The sequence below is a fragment of the Felis catus genome, chromosome E2 (genome assembly GCF_018350175.1).
Source record: "Felis catus isolate Fca126 chromosome E2, F.catus_Fca126_mat1.0, whole genome shotgun sequence".
NCBI classification, from domain to species: Eukaryota; Metazoa; Chordata; class Mammalia; order Carnivora; family Felidae; genus Felis; species Felis catus.
Genome location: NC_058382.1, coordinates 19,924,877 through 19,942,960, shown reverse-complemented (window position 1 = coordinate 19,942,960; position 18,084 = coordinate 19,924,877). Strand labels below are relative to the sequence as shown.

Below are 18,084 nucleotides of genomic sequence, written 5' to 3'. Positions count from 1 at the left end.
GTGACTTCTGCACTACCCAGCCTAACACACGGGGGCCTACCATTTTAACCTGTTCCTTCAGTGACTATGCTGGGGACCTCCTGTGTGGCAGGTCTGTGCCTGATGCGGGCACTGCTCCCGACCTGGGCGCACCACCCTGCCAATCAATGCACCTCCTCCATCAGCTCCCAACCCCTCCCTTCTCCTCCTCCTTTCCTCACCAGGGCAGGTCCCACCTGGACTCTTAGGAGCCTCCTCTGATGGGGAGAATCCCTCTAGGGTCCCATCACCTGCATGGGGAAAGCCTTGAGGGCAAGGGCCCTTTCTGACACTGAAGTGCACTCAGATCCAGGCCCAGGGTCACACCCTGGTCGGCTGCCTGCCCCCCACAGTACTCCCCCACAACTGACCACTCAGTTTCCCCATAGGTCGCCCTGGGAGTGTGCCCTGAACCTACATTCTGAGGGACAGGGACAGAGCCAAAAGGGAGTGTAGGGGGCTCGGGCTGTGTTTTGCAAACAGAGATTTAGCTCCCTGACCTGTAACCAGAGACCTCCTGGGGCCGCTCAGCCCAGCTGGGGAAAAGGCCAGGAATGCATGGTAGGGTGAGTGGACAATGCAGCTGTAAGCTGAAACTGCCCCTGTGGCTGAGGGGAAACCACCGGCTGTGCTAAAAGCAGGTGGGATCCCACCGTGGGGGTGCCTGGCTTCCTCAAAGCCCACTGGGAAAGCCAGACCCTGCTGGACGGGGGTTGTGGATGGGCCATGCCTCTGTCCTCTGGGCCCCAACGCCCTCCTACCCTCACCCCACTAGGCCTGGAGGCGAGGGCTGTGTTCCCCATGACCTCCCCGGAGCAGCCAGGGCACCCCAGTCCCAACCTTGTGCTAACGTAACTTTCTCCATGACCTCCAGCCTCCTCGTGTTTTCTCCTCTGCCCAGTGAGACTGTTTCTTCCTGTTCTGCCTTGCAGAAATGTTTAAAGATCAATGGCGCTAAGAAAGAAACAATCTGCTTTGAAAACAGGAAGGGGGCGGGTGCAAATGCAAGGCATCGTTGTGACACCTGCACGTCTCTCTCCCCACTCCCTGATGGCACAGGGAAACAACTGGCCGCTGTAGAGCCACACTGTAATCACACAGGGGCCTTAAGTGCCTGTCTCTGTGGGATACATCCCTGCGGTCTGGTACCGCAGGCAGGAATATGAAACATCCCTACGTTTATCAGCCCAGTTTGGCCCTGCCCTCCTTACTCAGGGAACGTCGACCTTTGGGCAAAACACTGGAATTTAATACCACAGCATAGGCTGGGAGAAGCCTCTCATCTGCTGCTGTGGTTAGGTGCTCAAACCCACATGGGGGCCCACAGGTGACCGAGCCAGGGCTCCGGACGTCACAGAAGGAAGGACAGAGGGTTCACACACTAATGCCTTCCCTCTGGCTCTGAAAAACACCCACATACCACACAGAGGACTGGGGACAGTCGGGAAAAGCACATTCCAAAGGTGACTCAAGGTTCCCAAATGCCGTCCTTTTGTGAATCCACATACTATTTTCTGACTGAGATTCCCCGGGCGCTCGCCTGCCTTTTGAGAAGCCTCATGTCCCCGCACAGCTCCTCAAGGTTATTTTTCCTCCAAGATGGACATGTCTTTCAAAGGCAGCTCACCTTGGGGAGACGTTCTGAGCTTTTTCTGAGGTCTGCCCCTCAATAGTGCACCTCCCACAAACACTCCCTAGGGGGAAGCTCCTGAATTAGGCCGTTCATCTCTCAAGTATTTAACGGGGTACATTTCTGAAGTCTCTCAGTTGCCATGCCAACTCACCTGGGTCCCCTAATCTTTGATGTAAGTGATCCCTGTCAAGCAGTTTGTCTGTTTTTGCATCCTACCAATGGAACGACCCAGGCAGGCCCTGTGTGGGGTGAAGAGGCTGAGAGGGAAGAGGGCAGGGTGGCCCCACCCGGTGGGCTGGCTCTCCAGGCCAACCACAGAAGTGCCTCCAGGGCATCTTTATGGCAGAGCCATGTGAGAGATGCTGTCTCTTCATCTGGACCCAGTCACAGCTCTCCCATAAAACTATGTCCCAAGGGTCCTAGGACAATTGAATGCCTTTCTGTCCCACTCTCCGGGTATTTCCAACAAACTCCATAGGCTCGTCCCTTTGACTCCTGCATCACGCTCAAACCTCAAACTGATCAATCCCTCTCTTCCCAAAGTGGGGTCTGCCACACCCTTGGGTCTATCTGGGCACCATCCCTGTTGCAGCACGTTCTAAGGCTCAGAAAGTATCTGGAAGAATCAGTGCCCCCACTTACTCTGTGCTCTGATAGACTCCCACTGAGATGTTGAGCCCCTCCAGCTCTTCCTTGAGCATCTGTAGATCTGAGTTCACGAAGCTCAGTTCCAGGCGCACCTGCTCCCGCACCTTGTGGTTCGTAGCTGCTCTGTTAGAAGAGAAGAGGGAGGAAAGTGCCTTCAGCCCAAGTGCCCTGCTGCCGAGTGAGCAGACCTCCCGAACCCCAGAGGGACGTCCTGAGGGTTCGCTTGCAGATGTGAGCACCAGATGTGATCAGATAAGAAGTCTCAGAGATGCTCAGCACCTGGCCCATCCTGAGCCACACCTGCCAGTAAATGGATCTGGGACATTGATGATAAACTGAGCTGCCAAACATAAATCTTAGGACATCCCTGCAAAGAATCAGCTTTGAGAAGAGAAAAGAGAACTGCTCCCAGCCACTCATAAAAGACCATAAACTACCCCCTTGAAAGGAAATGGCTAAGATAACATTTCCCAGCTCATTCTATGAGGTCTTGTTTTACCGTGACCCAAAACCAGAGAAAGACACCACAGGAAACAAAACAACAGACTGATATCCTACATGAATATATATGCAAAAATCCTCAACAAAATATTAGCAAACCGAACCTAGCCACATATAACAACAATTATATACCATAACCAAGTGGGATTTATCCCAGGATTGCAAGGTTGGTTTAAAAAAAATTTTTTTTTACATTTATTTATATTTTGAGAGACACAGAGAGAGCACAAGTTGGGGAGGGGCAGAGAGAGAAGGAGACACAGAATCCAAAGCAGGCTCCAGGCTCAGAGCTGTCAGCACAGAGTCTGACGTGGGGCTCAAACTCACAAACCGTGAGATCATGACCTGAGCTGAAGTCGGACGCTTAACCGACTGAGCCACCCAGGCGCCCCTGCAAGGTTGGTTTACTATCTGAAAATCAATGAATGTAACATACTATAATAATAGGCTATAGGATAAAAAACACATGGTCATCTCAACAGATGCGGAAAAAAAAAAAAAAAAAGCATGTGATAAAGTCTAACACAGATTCATGATAAAAATTCTCACCAAAGTAGGAATAAAAGAAAATTTACAAAACTTGATAAAGGGCATCTATGAAAAAAACAAAGCTAATATCGTACTTAGTGGTGAAAGATATGCTTTCTCAATTAGATCAGGAACAAGGCAACAGTGTTCGCTTTTGCCACTTCTAATCACTACTCTACTGGAGGCTCAAGCCAGCGGCAATAGGTAAATAAAGAAATTAAAGGCCTCTGGATTGGAAGGGAAGAAGGAAAACTGTCTTAACTCACAGATGACATAATCTTGTATATAGAAAATCCCAAGGCATTCACAAAATACTAGAACTAATTCATTCGGCAAGGTCACAGCATACAATTCAATATGCAAAAATCAATTCTATCCCTATATACCAGCAGTGAGCACTCTTACAACGAAGTTCAGAAAACAATTTCATTCACATTAGCATCAAAAAGTAAAAATACGTTGGAATAAATTTCACAAAAGAAGCGTAAGATCTGTGCCCTGAAAACCACAAAGCAGTGTATATTAATTGGAGAGCCGCTGTGTTTATGGATTGGAAGATTCACTATCGTCAAGATGTCAATTCTCCCTAATTGATCTATCAATTCAATGCAGTTCCAATCAAAACCCCAAGAGCTGAGGCGCCTGGCTGGCTCAGCTGGTTAAGCATCCGACTCTTGATTTCAGCTCACATCATGATCTCACAGTTCATGAGACTCAGTTCCGTATCAGGTTCTGTGCTGAACCTGGAGTGCGTGTAGAATTCTCTCTCCCTCTCCCTCTGCCCCTCCCCTGCAAGTGCGTGCGCTCTCTCTCTCTCTCTCTCTCTCTCAAAAAACAAAAACAAAAACAAAACCCATAAGCTTTTTAGTAGACATTGACAAGCTGATCCTAAAATGTGTATGGAAATGCAAAGGACCTAAGAGCCAAAGAAGAACAAAGTTGGAGGATTTAGGCTATAGGATTTTAAAACTTACTATAAATCCACAGCAATCAAGATAATGTAGCAGTGGCATAAAGCTAGGCAATGGAACAGAATAGAATCCAGAAATAAATCCTTACATTTATGGTCAATTGATTTTGACAAAGATGACAAGACATTTCAAAGGAGAAAAGACAGTCTTTTCAACAAAATAGTGCTGAAGCCATTGGACATCCTTAGGTATGCCCGTGTCCCCGAGACCACCCCCACATTCAGGGATTCACTAGAAGGACTCACAGGACTCAACAGAGTTGTACTCAAGGCTGTGATTTATTACAGCAAAAGGGAAAGGTGCATGGGGTAAGGTCTGGAGGCACAGGCTGCTAAGAGTCCTCTCTCCCAGGATTCTCACAAAGGACACACTTAATTCCTCCGGCAGAGTTTTGACAACACGTGTGAAATGCTGTCTACTAAGGAAGCTCATTTGAGACATAGTGCCCCAGGTTTTTACCAGGGACTGGTCAGGTAGGCACTTCTGTCTAGCATGTTCCAAAATTCCAGACTCCCAGAAGGAAAGCAGGTATCCAGCAGAAACAACACTGTTTGTGCAAACAGCTCAGGCACAGTGAACCATTCTTATCAGTTCTGGAAACGGTGGGAACTATCCTGAAATTCAGTCTGCAGACACCGGCCAAGGGACAACCTTGCAAACAGGCTTTCTAAGGATAGCTGTCTCAGGCCTGCTCTGATAACTCTTTTCGGCACAATCAGCAAAAAATAAACCTCAATCTAAATCTTATACCATACATAAATATTAAGTCCAAATGGATCAGAGACTTCAATATAAGAGCCAAAACTCTACTACCTCTAGAAGAAAATCCAGGGGCACCTGGGTGGCTCAGTCGGTTGGGCGTCCGACCTTGGCTCAGGTCATGATCTCACAGTTCGTAAGTTTGAGCCAGGCACCAGGTTCTATGCTGACAGCTCAGAGGCTGGAGCCTGCTTCAGATTCTGTGTCTCCCTCTCTCTCTGCCCCTTCCCACTCGCGCTCTGTCTCTCTGTCTCAAAAATAAATACACATTAAAAAAATTTAAAAATATATATACATATAGAAGGAAATCTTTATGACCTTGGGCCGGGCAATGTGTACTTAGCTATACACCGAAAGCACAAACCATAAAAGAAGAAATCGAATTGGACTCTCTCAAATTTAAAAACTTCTGTGCTTCAGAAACCAAAAAAAACAAAACAAAACAAAAAACAAAACAAAACAAAAAACGCAAGCCGTAGCCTAGAAGAAAATATTTGCAAATTATATATCTAATAAAAATTCGTATCAGATACATTAAGAGTTTCTCAAGTAACAAAAAGATAATACAATTTTTTTTTTATTTTTTTTTCAACGTTTATTTATTTTTGGGACAGAGAGAGACAGAGCATGAACAGGGGAGGGGCAGAGAGAGAGGGAGACACAGAATCGGAAACAGGCTCCAGGCTCTGAGCCATCAGCACAGAGCCCGACGCGGGGCTCGAACTCACGGACCGTGAGATCATGACCTGGCTGAAGTCGGACACTCAACCGACTGCGCCACCCAGGCGCCCCGATAATACAATTTTTTTAATGAAGGAATAATTGACAAACATTGTCTTAATTTCAGGTATAAAACATAATAATTCAATATTTATATATATTGCAAAATGATCACCACAAACAATATTTGTCAGCATAGTTACAGGTTTTTTTTTCTTTGTGATAAGACCTTTTAATATTTACTCTCTTAGCAACTTTAAAATATGCAATGCGTTATCTTTTTTGAGAGGCAGACAGAGCATGAGTGGGGGAGAGGCAGAAAGGGGGGGGGGGGTGGAGAGAGGATCCCAAGCAGGCTCTGCACCATCAGTGCAGAGCACAACAGGGAGCTCGAACCCATAAACCATGAGATCGTGACCCAAGCCGAAATCAAGAGTCAGGCGCTCAACCAACTGAGCCATCCAGGTGCCCCTGCAATACAGTATTATTAACTATAGTCACTATGCTGTACATTACATCCCCATGACTTATTTATTTTATCACTGAAAGTTTGTGCCTCTTGACACCCTTTACCGATTTCACCTATCTGCCAATCCCCAACTCTAGCAACATTCCATCTGTTCTCTGTCTCCATGAGCCTTCTTTTTTTTTCAATAGAGATTCCACATGTACGTGAGCTCATATGGTATTTCCCTGTATGACTTATTTCACTTAGCACAATGCCCTCGAGGTCCGTCCATATTGTCACAAAGGTTAAGACTTTGTGCTTCTTGATGGTCAAATAGTATTACCCGGTGTGTGTATATATATACCACGTCTTCTTCATCCATTCATCCATTGGTGGACACTGAGGTTGTTTCCGTATCTTGGCTATTACAAATAAGACTGCAATGAACATGGGGGTGCAGATATCTTTTTGAGTTAGTGATTTTGCTCTCCTCACATAAATACTCAGAAGCAGAATCGCTGGATCACATGGTAGTTCTATTTTTAATTTCTTTAAGGGAACGCCATACTCTTTTCCATAATGGCCGCACCAATTTATATTCCCACCAACAGTGAATGAGGGTTCCCTTTTCTCCATGTCCTCACCAACACTTGTTATATCTTCTCTTTTTGATAATAGCTGTTCTAACAGGTGTGAGATCTCATCGTGGTGTTGATTTGCCTTTCCCTGATAATTAGTGATGTGGAGCATCTTTTCATGTGTCTGTTGGCCACTTGTATATCTTCTTTACAAAAATGTCTATTCAGGTCCTCTGCCCATTTTATAACCGGACTGTTTGTTTTTGTGCTGTTGAATTTACGAGTTCTTTCTATATTTTGGACATTAACCCCTTATCAGATGTACGAATTACAAAAACTTTCTCCTATTTAGTAGGTTGCCATTTCATTCTGTTGATGGTTTCCTTGCTGTGCAAAAGCTCTGTAGTTTGATGTAGCCCCACTTGTTTTTTGCTTTTGCCACCTCTGCTCCTGGTGTCAAACGCAAAAAATCACCGCCATGATCAATGTCAAGGCTTACTCCCTATGTTTTCTCCTAGGAATGTTATGGTTTCAGGTCTTATATGCAAGTGTTTCCATTCTGAGTTAGTTCTTGTGCACGGTGTAAGACAGCGGTCCAGTTTTATCTTTTGGATGTGGCTGTCCAGTTTCCCCATCGCTAAGAGACTATCCTTTCCCTATTGTATATTCTTGCCTCCTTTGTCATAAGTTAATTGACCATATATGCGTGGGTTCATTTCTGCACTCTATTCTGTTTCATTCATCTATGTGTCTACTTTTACACCGGTACCATACTGTTTTAATTACTACAGCTTTGTGATATAGTTTGAAATCAGGAAGCGTGATGCCTCGAGCTTTGTTCTTCTTTCTCAAGACAGCTTTAACTATTCTGGCTCTTTTGTGGTTCCAGAGTTTTAGAATTGTTTTATCTATTTCTGAGGAGTGCCATTGGAATTTTCATAGGGACTGTAGCAAATTTGTAGATTGCTTTGGCTGTATGGACATTTTAACAATACTAATTCTTCCAATCCATGAGCCTGGAATGTCTTTCCATTTATTTGTACCTTCAATTTCTGTCATCGGGGCCATAGTTTCTAGTGAACAGGTTCACTTCTTTTGTTAAACTCATTCCTAGGTATTGTGTTATTTTGGATGCAATTGTGAGTGGAATTGTTTTATTTTCTCTTTCTGATAATTTGTTATTAATGTATAGAAATACAACAGATTTCTGTATATTGATTTTGTAGCCTGCAACTTTCTGAATTCATAAAATGTACAGAAGATCTGAATACACATTTTATGAAAGAATATATACGATGGCTAATAAACACACAAAAAGATGCTGAATGTCATCAGACAATATAGGGAAATACACATTAAAACCAGGATGGGATACCAATACACGACTTGACTGGCTCTGATGAAAAAGAAACAATAAGAAGCATTGGTGAGGATGCAGAGAAATAGGAACCCTCATACACTGCTGAATGTAAATGACACAGCCACCTTGGAACAAACAGCTGGGGAGTTTCTAACAACGACAAACATAAACTTACCCTACAACTGCATATTCCACTGCTAGGAGTCTATGAGAGAAATGAGAATTTATGTCCCAACCAAAAGCCAGATAGCCAAAAAGAGAGAAAAATCCAGGTATCCATCCATTAACTGGCAAGCGGATAAGCAAAATGTGACACATCCATAGAATGGAATGGTTTAAGTGATATGAAGGAATGAACTTTACCCAAGTCTTCAAAGCAGAAGTTTGGACACTTCCTGGAAGACTTTACAAGTGCATTTTACAGATGAGGAATCACTGCAAAACTAACAGTTTAACAACCAAGTACTGAGCCAGGCCTTGCTGAGTACGTTCCCACGAGCCATCCTGGCAAGTCCTTGGTCATTCCTCAGACCAGCTACTAGAACTTCCTCATTTCACACATGGGGACACCCGAGGTCCATCAGCCAAGAGCTCCAGCCAGCCAGCGAGACAGTACCGGGTCACCTTCCCCTCCCCAGCTGATGAAAATCCAGCCACCTGTCTTGTGCTTGCTTTGCTCACCTGCTGTCTTTCCTCCAGAAAATAAAATGCTAAACCATTTCCCCTACAGTCTGCCCTCTCCACTGGGGTTCTTCCTGCCTTGTCACATATTTGAGCCCATCAGTGTCTCTCCATGATGTATTTATATGTTTTCTCTCCCTTCCTTCACCAAACTCCTGCTTTTTTTTTTTTTAAATGTTTTTATTTATTTTTGCAGGAGAGAGAGACAGAGCATGAGCGGGGGAGAAGCAGAGAGAGAGGGAGACATAGAATTTGAAGCAGGCTCCAGGCTCTAAGCTGTCAGCACAGAGCCCGATGTGGGCTTGAACTCACGAACTGTGAGATCATGACCTGAGCCAAAGTCAGACGCTTAACCGACTGAGCCACCCAGGCGCCCCACCAAACTCCTGCTTCTTGAACCCACACGCTTATGTCACACCTCCTCAGAAAAAGCCATGCGTGACCCTGGCAGTAGATATGATGACACTGGTGCTTTTACTGCTCCTGCTTGGTAAGCCTTCACACGTACACGTCTGAGCTCCCCAGCTGGGCAATGAGATATTAGAAGCTCAGTTCGGTGAAGAGCATTGGTGTGGGAATTCTGAGGGGGTTGGAGGGGGTGAAGCATGATTACCAGTAAGAAACACATTTTGTACACAACACAGTAGATCCGTACACAAACATACTCTCTAAAACAAAAGTCGCACAAACCAAACCATTCATGTGATGCACACCAATTATTCTATTCTAATAGCTTACTTTTTTAAAAAAACAGTAATATTTGCAACTCTCCAATTCTGAATCTCTGACTGCAACTGGGTGCCCAACACTTCAATTCAATTCAGTTCCTCCAGGTTAAAGGCTCAATGCCACAAGACTGCCACCATGTCAGGTGCCAGCCACAAGGTTTGTAGGGGGAGGGGCACCCGTACTTGTGACCAACCAGCTACAAATCAAGGGTTCCCACAACACCCTTCTATGATAATTCACCAGAATGACTCAGAAAACTCAGGAAAACACTTTACTTACATTTACTGTGGTTTATTTTAAAGGACACAGCGTAAGAGCAGTCAGATGGAACAGACCCATAGGCCAAGGAGGCGTGAGCAGCTTCCATGCCCTCTCCAGGCATGCCACCCTCCTGGCACCTTGATGTGTTCGCCAATCTGGAGGCTCACAAACCTCACTGTGGGGGGGGGGGTTTCATCACTTCATTATGTGGGTACAGTTGATTAAATCATTGGCCATCGGTAACTGAACCCAATTTTCAACCCCTTTCCCTTCCCCAGAAGTTCAGGGGTAGGGACTAACGCTCTAATCGGATTTGGTCTTTCTGGTAAACAGACTGTATCTTGAAGGCTCCCTTCCCCCATCAGGAGTCACCTCATTAACATACAGAAGACAGGAGATTCCAAGAGTTTTAGGAGCTCTGTGCCAGGAACGAGGCACAGAGACCAAATATATATACATATGTGTATGTGTATACATATATATATATATATGTATATGTATATGTATATGTATTTTTTTTAAGTAGGCTGTATGCCCAATGTGGGGCTTGAACTCACAACCCTGAGATCAAGAATCAGTCATGCTCTACAAACTGAGCCAGCTAGACACCTCCCCCAACAAATAACCTATTTTTTATAACACTACAGCAACCCAATGACTGGATTTCATTACACACCATGGGTCACAATCTGCCGCTTGTAAAACCTGTACTACAAAGATGTTTCTGAGAACATGACTGATTCACGAGCTGATAATGTCCATAAGGACACAAGGAAAGAAATCCTCCCAACCCTTGGTATTGGGAACGGCTTCTTTGTAGCAACTGGTTTGCCTCTGGCTGAACCAACGGGTATGAAAGCCTTCCAAGTCACATCCCCCTCTCCATGCTGCCTTCAGGAAGCTCACAGACAAACTGTGGCCCATGTCTACCAAAGGATATAGGAGTTATAATGGAAAACAAGACCCCGGCCTTCTAGTTCTTTCCATTTCACCTGGAAACTGGCATTGTCTCTTCTGAAAAAAATGGCAGAATAAAGACCACTCTCGAGAAGAAATGGGGGGTGGGGCTGGTCCTCTGCAACAGAGTGGATCCAACTTAAATATAACAATTTTCACCCTAAGGTCCTTGCCCACATACCTGCAGGACCCCCAAACAAGCCAACTCTGGATTTATCCTCCTCTATATATTGATTTGCCCCTTCTCTTCTCTCTTGATTTGGCAATTTGAGAGGTAGGATGCAACAAATCGGCAAGCTGCTCCTTGGACGTGGACCTCTGTGTGGGTCACTCTGGAAAAAGTTGTTGGCCAAGTAGGGCCTCAGAGTCAGTTTCCACAATGTTACCTTTGGGTACAACGATGAATAGGAAACCAACCCTAGAGTGTGAGGTGCTTCTAGTACAGATAATGATTTTTCACTGGTGGAAGGGGGTTTCTCAAATAAGGTAAATCCACTGAACATGGTGTATGTGCCCAGGTCCCCTGTGCCCAGGCTGGGGGAATAGTCTGGGTTAACATACAAAAATGGAACCAGCTGGCTCAAATTAGGAATTAAAACCAGGGCCCGTCTCCTCAACACTGATGCTCTGCACCTGGGCTACCTTCCACTTCTATGGAAGAACATGGCTATTTTTTCGCACCTTTCCCTTGGGTGCAAACTTCCTCCGAGAACCTTGTGGTCTGGTAACTGATGTTACAACTGAAAGAGGCCTTGGGGGGGCCTTGGTGGCTCAATCAGTTGAGCAACTCTTGATTTTGGCTCAGGTCATGACCCCAGGGTCATGGGATCATGCCCTGCGTCAGGCTCTGCACTGAGTGTGGAGCCTGCTTAAGATTCTGTCTCTCTCTCTCTCTCCCTGCCCCTTTCACCCACTCTCTCTCTCATAAACAAACAAACAAACAAACAAACAAACCAAAAGAGCACTTGAGGCCAACCAGGATGAAGCAAAAGTGTGCTTCGGCCCAGGTCCCCCACGGCCTCCCTCAGGCCCGGACCACCAGGGAAAGGCCCCTTCCCTTGGATGTTTCATCAAGAGCATGCACATGTTCCAAAAGTCAAGAACGAGAAGGTGTCTCACTGCCTCTCTCTGAGTGATGAACCCAACAAGTGTGAACAGGGAAGGAAGGCCATATTCAAATTATTTCCTGAGGCTACTGACTACATCCATGCATTCTCCTCTGTCTGAATTTGGAGCTGCCGAGACCTTTTCCACCCTAAGAAGCCCCCACATGATGATGGCTTGTGTCTCCGCTCCAAATCCAAAATTTCTTCAACGTCCCGTGTTTTGTCTTAAAGCTGCGTGTGAATTTTGAATATTGACCCCATGGAGCTCCATTTACTTTGGTGGAACTTTTTTCTGTCCTATCTTTCAGTAAAATGGTCCCCTCAGGAACAGGCATGTTGACAAGCACCAAGACTTGCACCAGCTTCGGAGACCTTATTGAAACGGTCTGACCTTAATCCATCTGTCCCCAAATCCTGCAAGTACCACCTGGCGGCCCCATGTGGCCACCCAGCTAAGGCGGCAGATCAGCCGGTCTGGCAGGACATCTGCTCCCAGCATAGGAAGGCAGGCCTCAGGATTGCTGCGAGCCCCAAAGGTCATGGGGGGTTCACACACCCCATTGCACATGCACCAGCCTCTATCAGAACCGACCGTGTGAGGGGTCACTAACCTCAAGTTATGATCATTACCGCTAAGGCTGCTCCTGGTCACCTCTGCCCAGCACGTCATGACCCTCCGGTCCAGGAGTTGCAAACTGGAGGTCCAGGGATAGTTCATTTGGTTCTCAGGGTGTGATTTTTTTCCCCTTTTGAACTATGTGCCAATATTTAAAAACTCAAATATCAGAAGATTAAAAAAAAGAAAAATAAAAAGGAGAGAAAAAGATCAGATCTCTATCTTCTGGAAAAAAACCAAAAAACCGAAGGTCCGGCAATCCTGGCTGCGCCCCCACGATGAGGCACACTGCACGTGGTCCCTCTGGAGAGAGTATGCGCTCTGTACTTCCCCACTGTCCCCACCACTCCCTACTGCCCCCCAGCCCCCCAGCACCGGGTCTGGCCCCCTCCACTCTTTCCTGAGCCGGCCTGGCCTCTGTAAGCCTCACAGTGGGCCAGTCCTGCTCCAGTCCAAAGCTCCCAGTACAAGAGGGGAATCTAAACCCCAAAGATGTTAAATGACCCGCCCTCGCTCAAAGGCCCAGTTAGTTAAAGCTAAACCATGTGGCAAGTTGCTTTTAATGTTACAAAGACCATCTCTGTTTCAGAGAAACAACATCACATTTCTACCCCAGCTTTTCTCCAGGGAGGGCAGGGTTCTAAGAAAAGAGAGAGAATATTGTCCTTGCTTAGCCTGGAAAAGTACATTTAAAATATCTGCTATCTTCCTAATCAAACCTCAGGAAGCTCATGGACTCTAGGCCGATACGGCTCAGAGGAGGAGGAGGGAGACCTTGAAGGGGTAGAAAGCCTGGCTCCTGCCAGGGCCTGCCCAGCGTCGCAGCCCCCTACCAATGCGGCTAAAGCACTGGGACCCTTGTCTTCCTGCATTTTGGGGGACGCTTTCCCAAAGGCCACCCCACCCAGTTCCAACTGCTCGATCTTTATCTGAGGTCTACGGAGGGACATCCGGGAACCTGAAAACAGGTGCACAGGATAGTGGGGCTCAATTTATGACTTAAACTACCCCTTGTTGGCAGGGAGAGCCACCTAATCAGACACCCAGGCCACCTAATCAGACACCCAGGGAGAGCCACGGGGCCAGAGCTGGACTTGGCTGAACGCCTTATTTGTTTTTGGGAAACCGTTGGTGCCAACGAAGTCAGATTAATAAATACCTTTAGGGTTCCCTCTCCCAACAGTCTCCAGAAAGGGCCACTCTGAACTTTTAGGTCAGGTCACTTCGAAAATCATTAACAACCCCACCCTACCCCCACCCTGCCAGCTCAACAAATGCTAACTTGACAACGAGCTTGAACCACTGGGTCTGAGAGGCTGTTTGCTGGTGTCATTAAAAAAGCAAGACAGACCAAAAACAACAACAACAACAACAAAAAAAACTACCCTGGTTTGTGCCTTAGAAACGCCAAGGCCCCTGTTCAGAGAGGGCCTCCCTGACTGGCCTGTTTCTAAGGCTGCACCACACTGTCAACCTCTAGCCCATTTCCTTTTCATCGACACCCTAGAAAGCATCACCTCTGACATGACTGGACTTGTTTGCTGTTAGGAAGGTCCCCCCCACAAGAGATTAAGCATCTTGAAAGCAGGGATTCGTTTGCACTGCCAGCAGCCTTCTCCTCTTGCACCTCAAACAGTGCCTGCTACTTCCTAGGCACTCAAGAAATTCACTTCCTGGGTGAATGACAGGCCAATCAACTGTAGTCTGCTCCTGGGGAGCCACAGACTCAAGGCTGCCTGCCTGCCCCCCAGAGCCACAGGGCTGGCCTCTCAGAAGTGTCAACCAAAACCCGTAGCCACAAATCACACCAGGGGGAAGGCGCCTACACCCTTCCCGGCACAGCAAGCCCAGCCCATGGCCTACACTCCTGAATCAGAACCCCTCCTAAGCTGTGCCGGCCACTACACTGCAGACCTGATGGTCCCCAGGTCCAGATTTCTCTGGGGACAGGGACATTGCCAGACATTTTAAAAGATGAAATGTTGGGGCACCTGGGTGGCTCAGTTGGTTAAATGTCTGGCTCTTGATTTTGGCTCAGGTCACGATCTCATAGTTTCATGAGTTTGAGCACAGAGTCTGCTTGAGATTCTCTCTCTGTGTCTCTCTCTCTCTGCCCCTCCCCCACTTGCACTCTTTCTCAAAAATAGGTAATAAATTTTAAAAAGTTTAAAAATAATAAAATAAAATACAAGGTGAAATGTTGTGGGGCGCCTGGCTGGCTCAGTCAGCGGAGCATGCGACTCTTGATCTCAGGGTCATGAATTCGAGTCCCACGCTGGGTGTAGAGACTACTTAAAAATAAGTAAATAAACTGGGGCACTTGGGTGGCTCAGTCGGTTGGGCGTCTGACCTTGGCTCAGGTCATGATCTCACAGTTGGTGAGTTCGAGCCCCGTGTCCGGCTCTGTGCTAACAGCTCAGAGGCTGGAGCCTGCTTCGGATTCTGTGTGCGTCTCCCTCTCTTGCTCTGTGCCCCTTCCCTGCTTATGCTGTCTCTCTGTCTCTCTCTCTCAAAAATAATAAAAATTTAAAAAAAGAGAGAGAAAAAAATAAGTAAATAAACTTAAAAAAAGAAAAAAAGGTGAAATGTTGTAAGTTTCCTAGTCTCCTCCGGTAACAATTTAGCTTCCACCCTGCTACAGAAGTAGCTGGAGGAGAGGTTCCCGGAAGCCTGGCCACCCCAGGACTTGTGCTCTCTGCTAGTCCACGAGTATCAATGCCTACACGAGGCACAACACTATTGCTCCCGAGTCAGCGGCAGGTTCAGGTGGTTGGTGATACCATCTTCTGGGCCTTTGCAGGATTTCACACGAAAAATGAATAAAAGTAATTCATGTCCTTCCTAAAAGAACACCCAAACACTGGAGGCGGGAACCTTACGGGTAAGAGTCACCTCCACCCCATCCCTGGGCTTGATCCCAAGAGGCAACTCTAACGGCTTCTTTCTTCATACTTTCTGGAAAAAGCCTATGCGTGCACAAAAGCGAACATACACACCCTTTAAAATACACATATAGGGCACCTTCCTTTTCCCTCACCTAGTAGCTCAGACAGCTTTCCTAGCGAGCAAATACAGATGGATTCTGAAAGTGTACCCTAAGTTCATGATCAGAAACCCTCCTCCTGTCTTTCCTGGGTGCTCAGGTGAGCAGCCCGTGTGGAGATGATCATGCCGCTTGTACATACCTGTGACCATCAGACTACTGCAGCTCTGTTGTGAACACCTGGTTTGGTGTATTTGTCTTTCCCAATAGCCTCTGGGCTCCCAAAGGCCTCCAACAGTGCAGGTGACCCATTGGGAACACCCATTATCCACATCCTGCCAGGTTTCCGGGTTCCCTGCCAGGTTTCCAAGCTCCAGGTCCCTACAAGCGCCCTGCATCTCTCTCTGAGTCTCCAGGGGGCACCTGTCTCACTTGGCCAGGCAGCAGGCACGGCGCCTACCCTGGCTCCCCGTGCAGAAGGTGGCATGGGGCTGACAAGAGTGACCCCCAGAACTCTGAAGGAAGAAGACAGTCTGCACCGTTTATACATAAGGGGAGGCTGACACACTGCCTTGTGTTGCACTGAGGGGTGTAGGGAGGGCTTCCAGCTGCCTATGACACAGGTAAAGCCTCACTGAGTTCTACGCTTCGTAAGTAACTACTTCACCACCAGAGGATAATAATGAGGGCCCCAAGGCCATGGGATTGTACTGGGGCCTCTCATTGGAGGGCTGGACACTGGCAACAGAAATGTCCCTTTCCCTCCCTCCTGCCTTCCTTTCTACATCCAACACTTACCAAGCAGTGATTCTAGGCCAGGCATGGTTTCTCCACTAGACAACAGAGAAAACAGACGGACAAGTCCCAGAGAAAGCAGAGAAAACAAACAGGAATGTGATCATTGGCTTCCCCCATCCCCAAACACACAAACAGGCGGGGTAAAATACTTGTCTGTAACATAATCAAGCTCCAGGCAAGGAAGGGCCTGCTCCAGGCGCCAGAAACAAGGAGGGAACCCAAAGTTAAAACCGAGAGCTAGAGAGGAAGCCAAGCAGGCCGAGGAGTTTAGGGATGGATAGGCTCCGGGAGAGGCCGGCTCCCCGCTGAGGCAGCAGACACTTACTTCAGAAGGTTTTCTGCTCCTGTTCTCATCCTCACGGCTTTCAGGATCTGCTGGTTCAAGGCAGCCCTTTGATTCTGCAGTTTGCTTCGGCCAGTTTGTGCAAGGGGATTGCAACCCTAAAGGAAAATGAGAGATGACCCTTCAGAGGTCAGCCACTCTAAAACTGACAGTGCTTATGGGGCGCCTGGGTGGCTCAGTTGGTTAAGCGTCCGACTTCGGCTCGGGTCACGATTTCGTGGTTCATGAGTTTGAGCCCCGCATCAGGCTCTGTGCTGACAGCTTCGGATTCTGTGTTTCCCTCTCTCTCTCTCTGCCCCTGCCCCACTCACACTCTGTCTCTTCCTCTCTCAAAAATAAATAGAACATTAAAAAAAAATAAATAAAAATAAAAATGACAACATTTAGAGGCACCTGGGTGTCCCAGTCGGTGGAGTGTCCAACTCTTGATTTCAGCTCAGGTCATGATCTAGTGGTTCATGGGATGGAGCCCTACACTGGGTTCTGCACTGACAGCTCGGAGCCTACTTGGGATTCTCTCTCTCCCTCTCTGTCCCTCCCCTGCTCTCATGCACTCTCTCTTGCATTCACATGTTCTCTCTCAAAATAAATAAACTTTAAAAATAAAAATGACAACATTTAATGTAACAGAAATGTTTTAAAAACGAGCCTTTTCTGAAAATAAAAGTAACATCAAAATTGAAAACACATAAAATATTGAAAAGTATAAAAGAAAACAAAAGTCACTCATAACGATGCAACTCCAAAACAGCCACTGCGAATTGGTTTCTTTCCTGCTCATGTATTTTATGTGCATGTCATTATTTTTCATATTAATGCAATGTTGGGAGTTCCCAAGACCAGCCCCACGTTCAGAGATTCACTAAGGCTCACAGGACTCAGCACGTAGTTGCACTCGCAGCTATACCACAGCAGCTTAGTAAGGACCCAGAGCTGGATCACAGAGGAAAAGACATGGGTAGAGTGTGGAACAACCCATGTGCAGGCTTCCTTATGCTTCTCCCTCCCCTTGGGGGGGGGGGGGTCATGCAGAGCACCTTCTTCCCCCAGCAACAAAAATTCAGCAACATGAATGAGATGTCACTGTCCAGGTTAGAAAATCGGTGCCCAGGGATTTTACCGGGAACTGATCACAAAGGCACCCCGTGCCTGGCCCGTGCCAAAATTCCAGACTCCGGGCAGGAACACTCCCAGCAGGTGTTCATCATAAACCACACGGTCGGTGCCATCAGTCTAGGGGAAGTGAGCCGACCTTGTCAGTTAGGGGATGGAGGGAACGCTCCCAAGAGCCAGGTTCCCAGATACCAGGCAGGGGACAGCCTTGCAAGCAAACCTCCCTGATAGCAGCCTCAGACCTGCTACATTAACTCTCTTCTGCAGACTGGCACATAACAGCTTATCCTAATTCCTCACTTAACACTCTATTATGAAACTTCCCTCTGCCAT

At 47.0% G+C, this 18,084-nt stretch overlaps 1 protein-coding gene across 1 annotated transcript in view; it reads right to left on the bottom strand.

The window, feature by feature from the left end:
* The window catches only part of RHPN2 (rhophilin Rho GTPase binding protein 2), a 59,477-nt gene that overhangs the window by 29,510 nt on the left and 11,883 nt on the right, over positions 1–18,084 (bottom strand). The window contains exons 2-3 of the mRNA XM_003997951.6: positions 16,621–16,736; positions 2,294–2,422 (exon numbers count right to left, since the gene is read on the bottom strand). Of these exons, the coding sequence (XP_003998000.2) occupies positions 2,294–2,422; positions 16,621–16,736 (245 nt within the window). The remainder of the gene's footprint in view (positions 1–2,293; positions 2,423–16,620; positions 16,737–18,084) is intronic.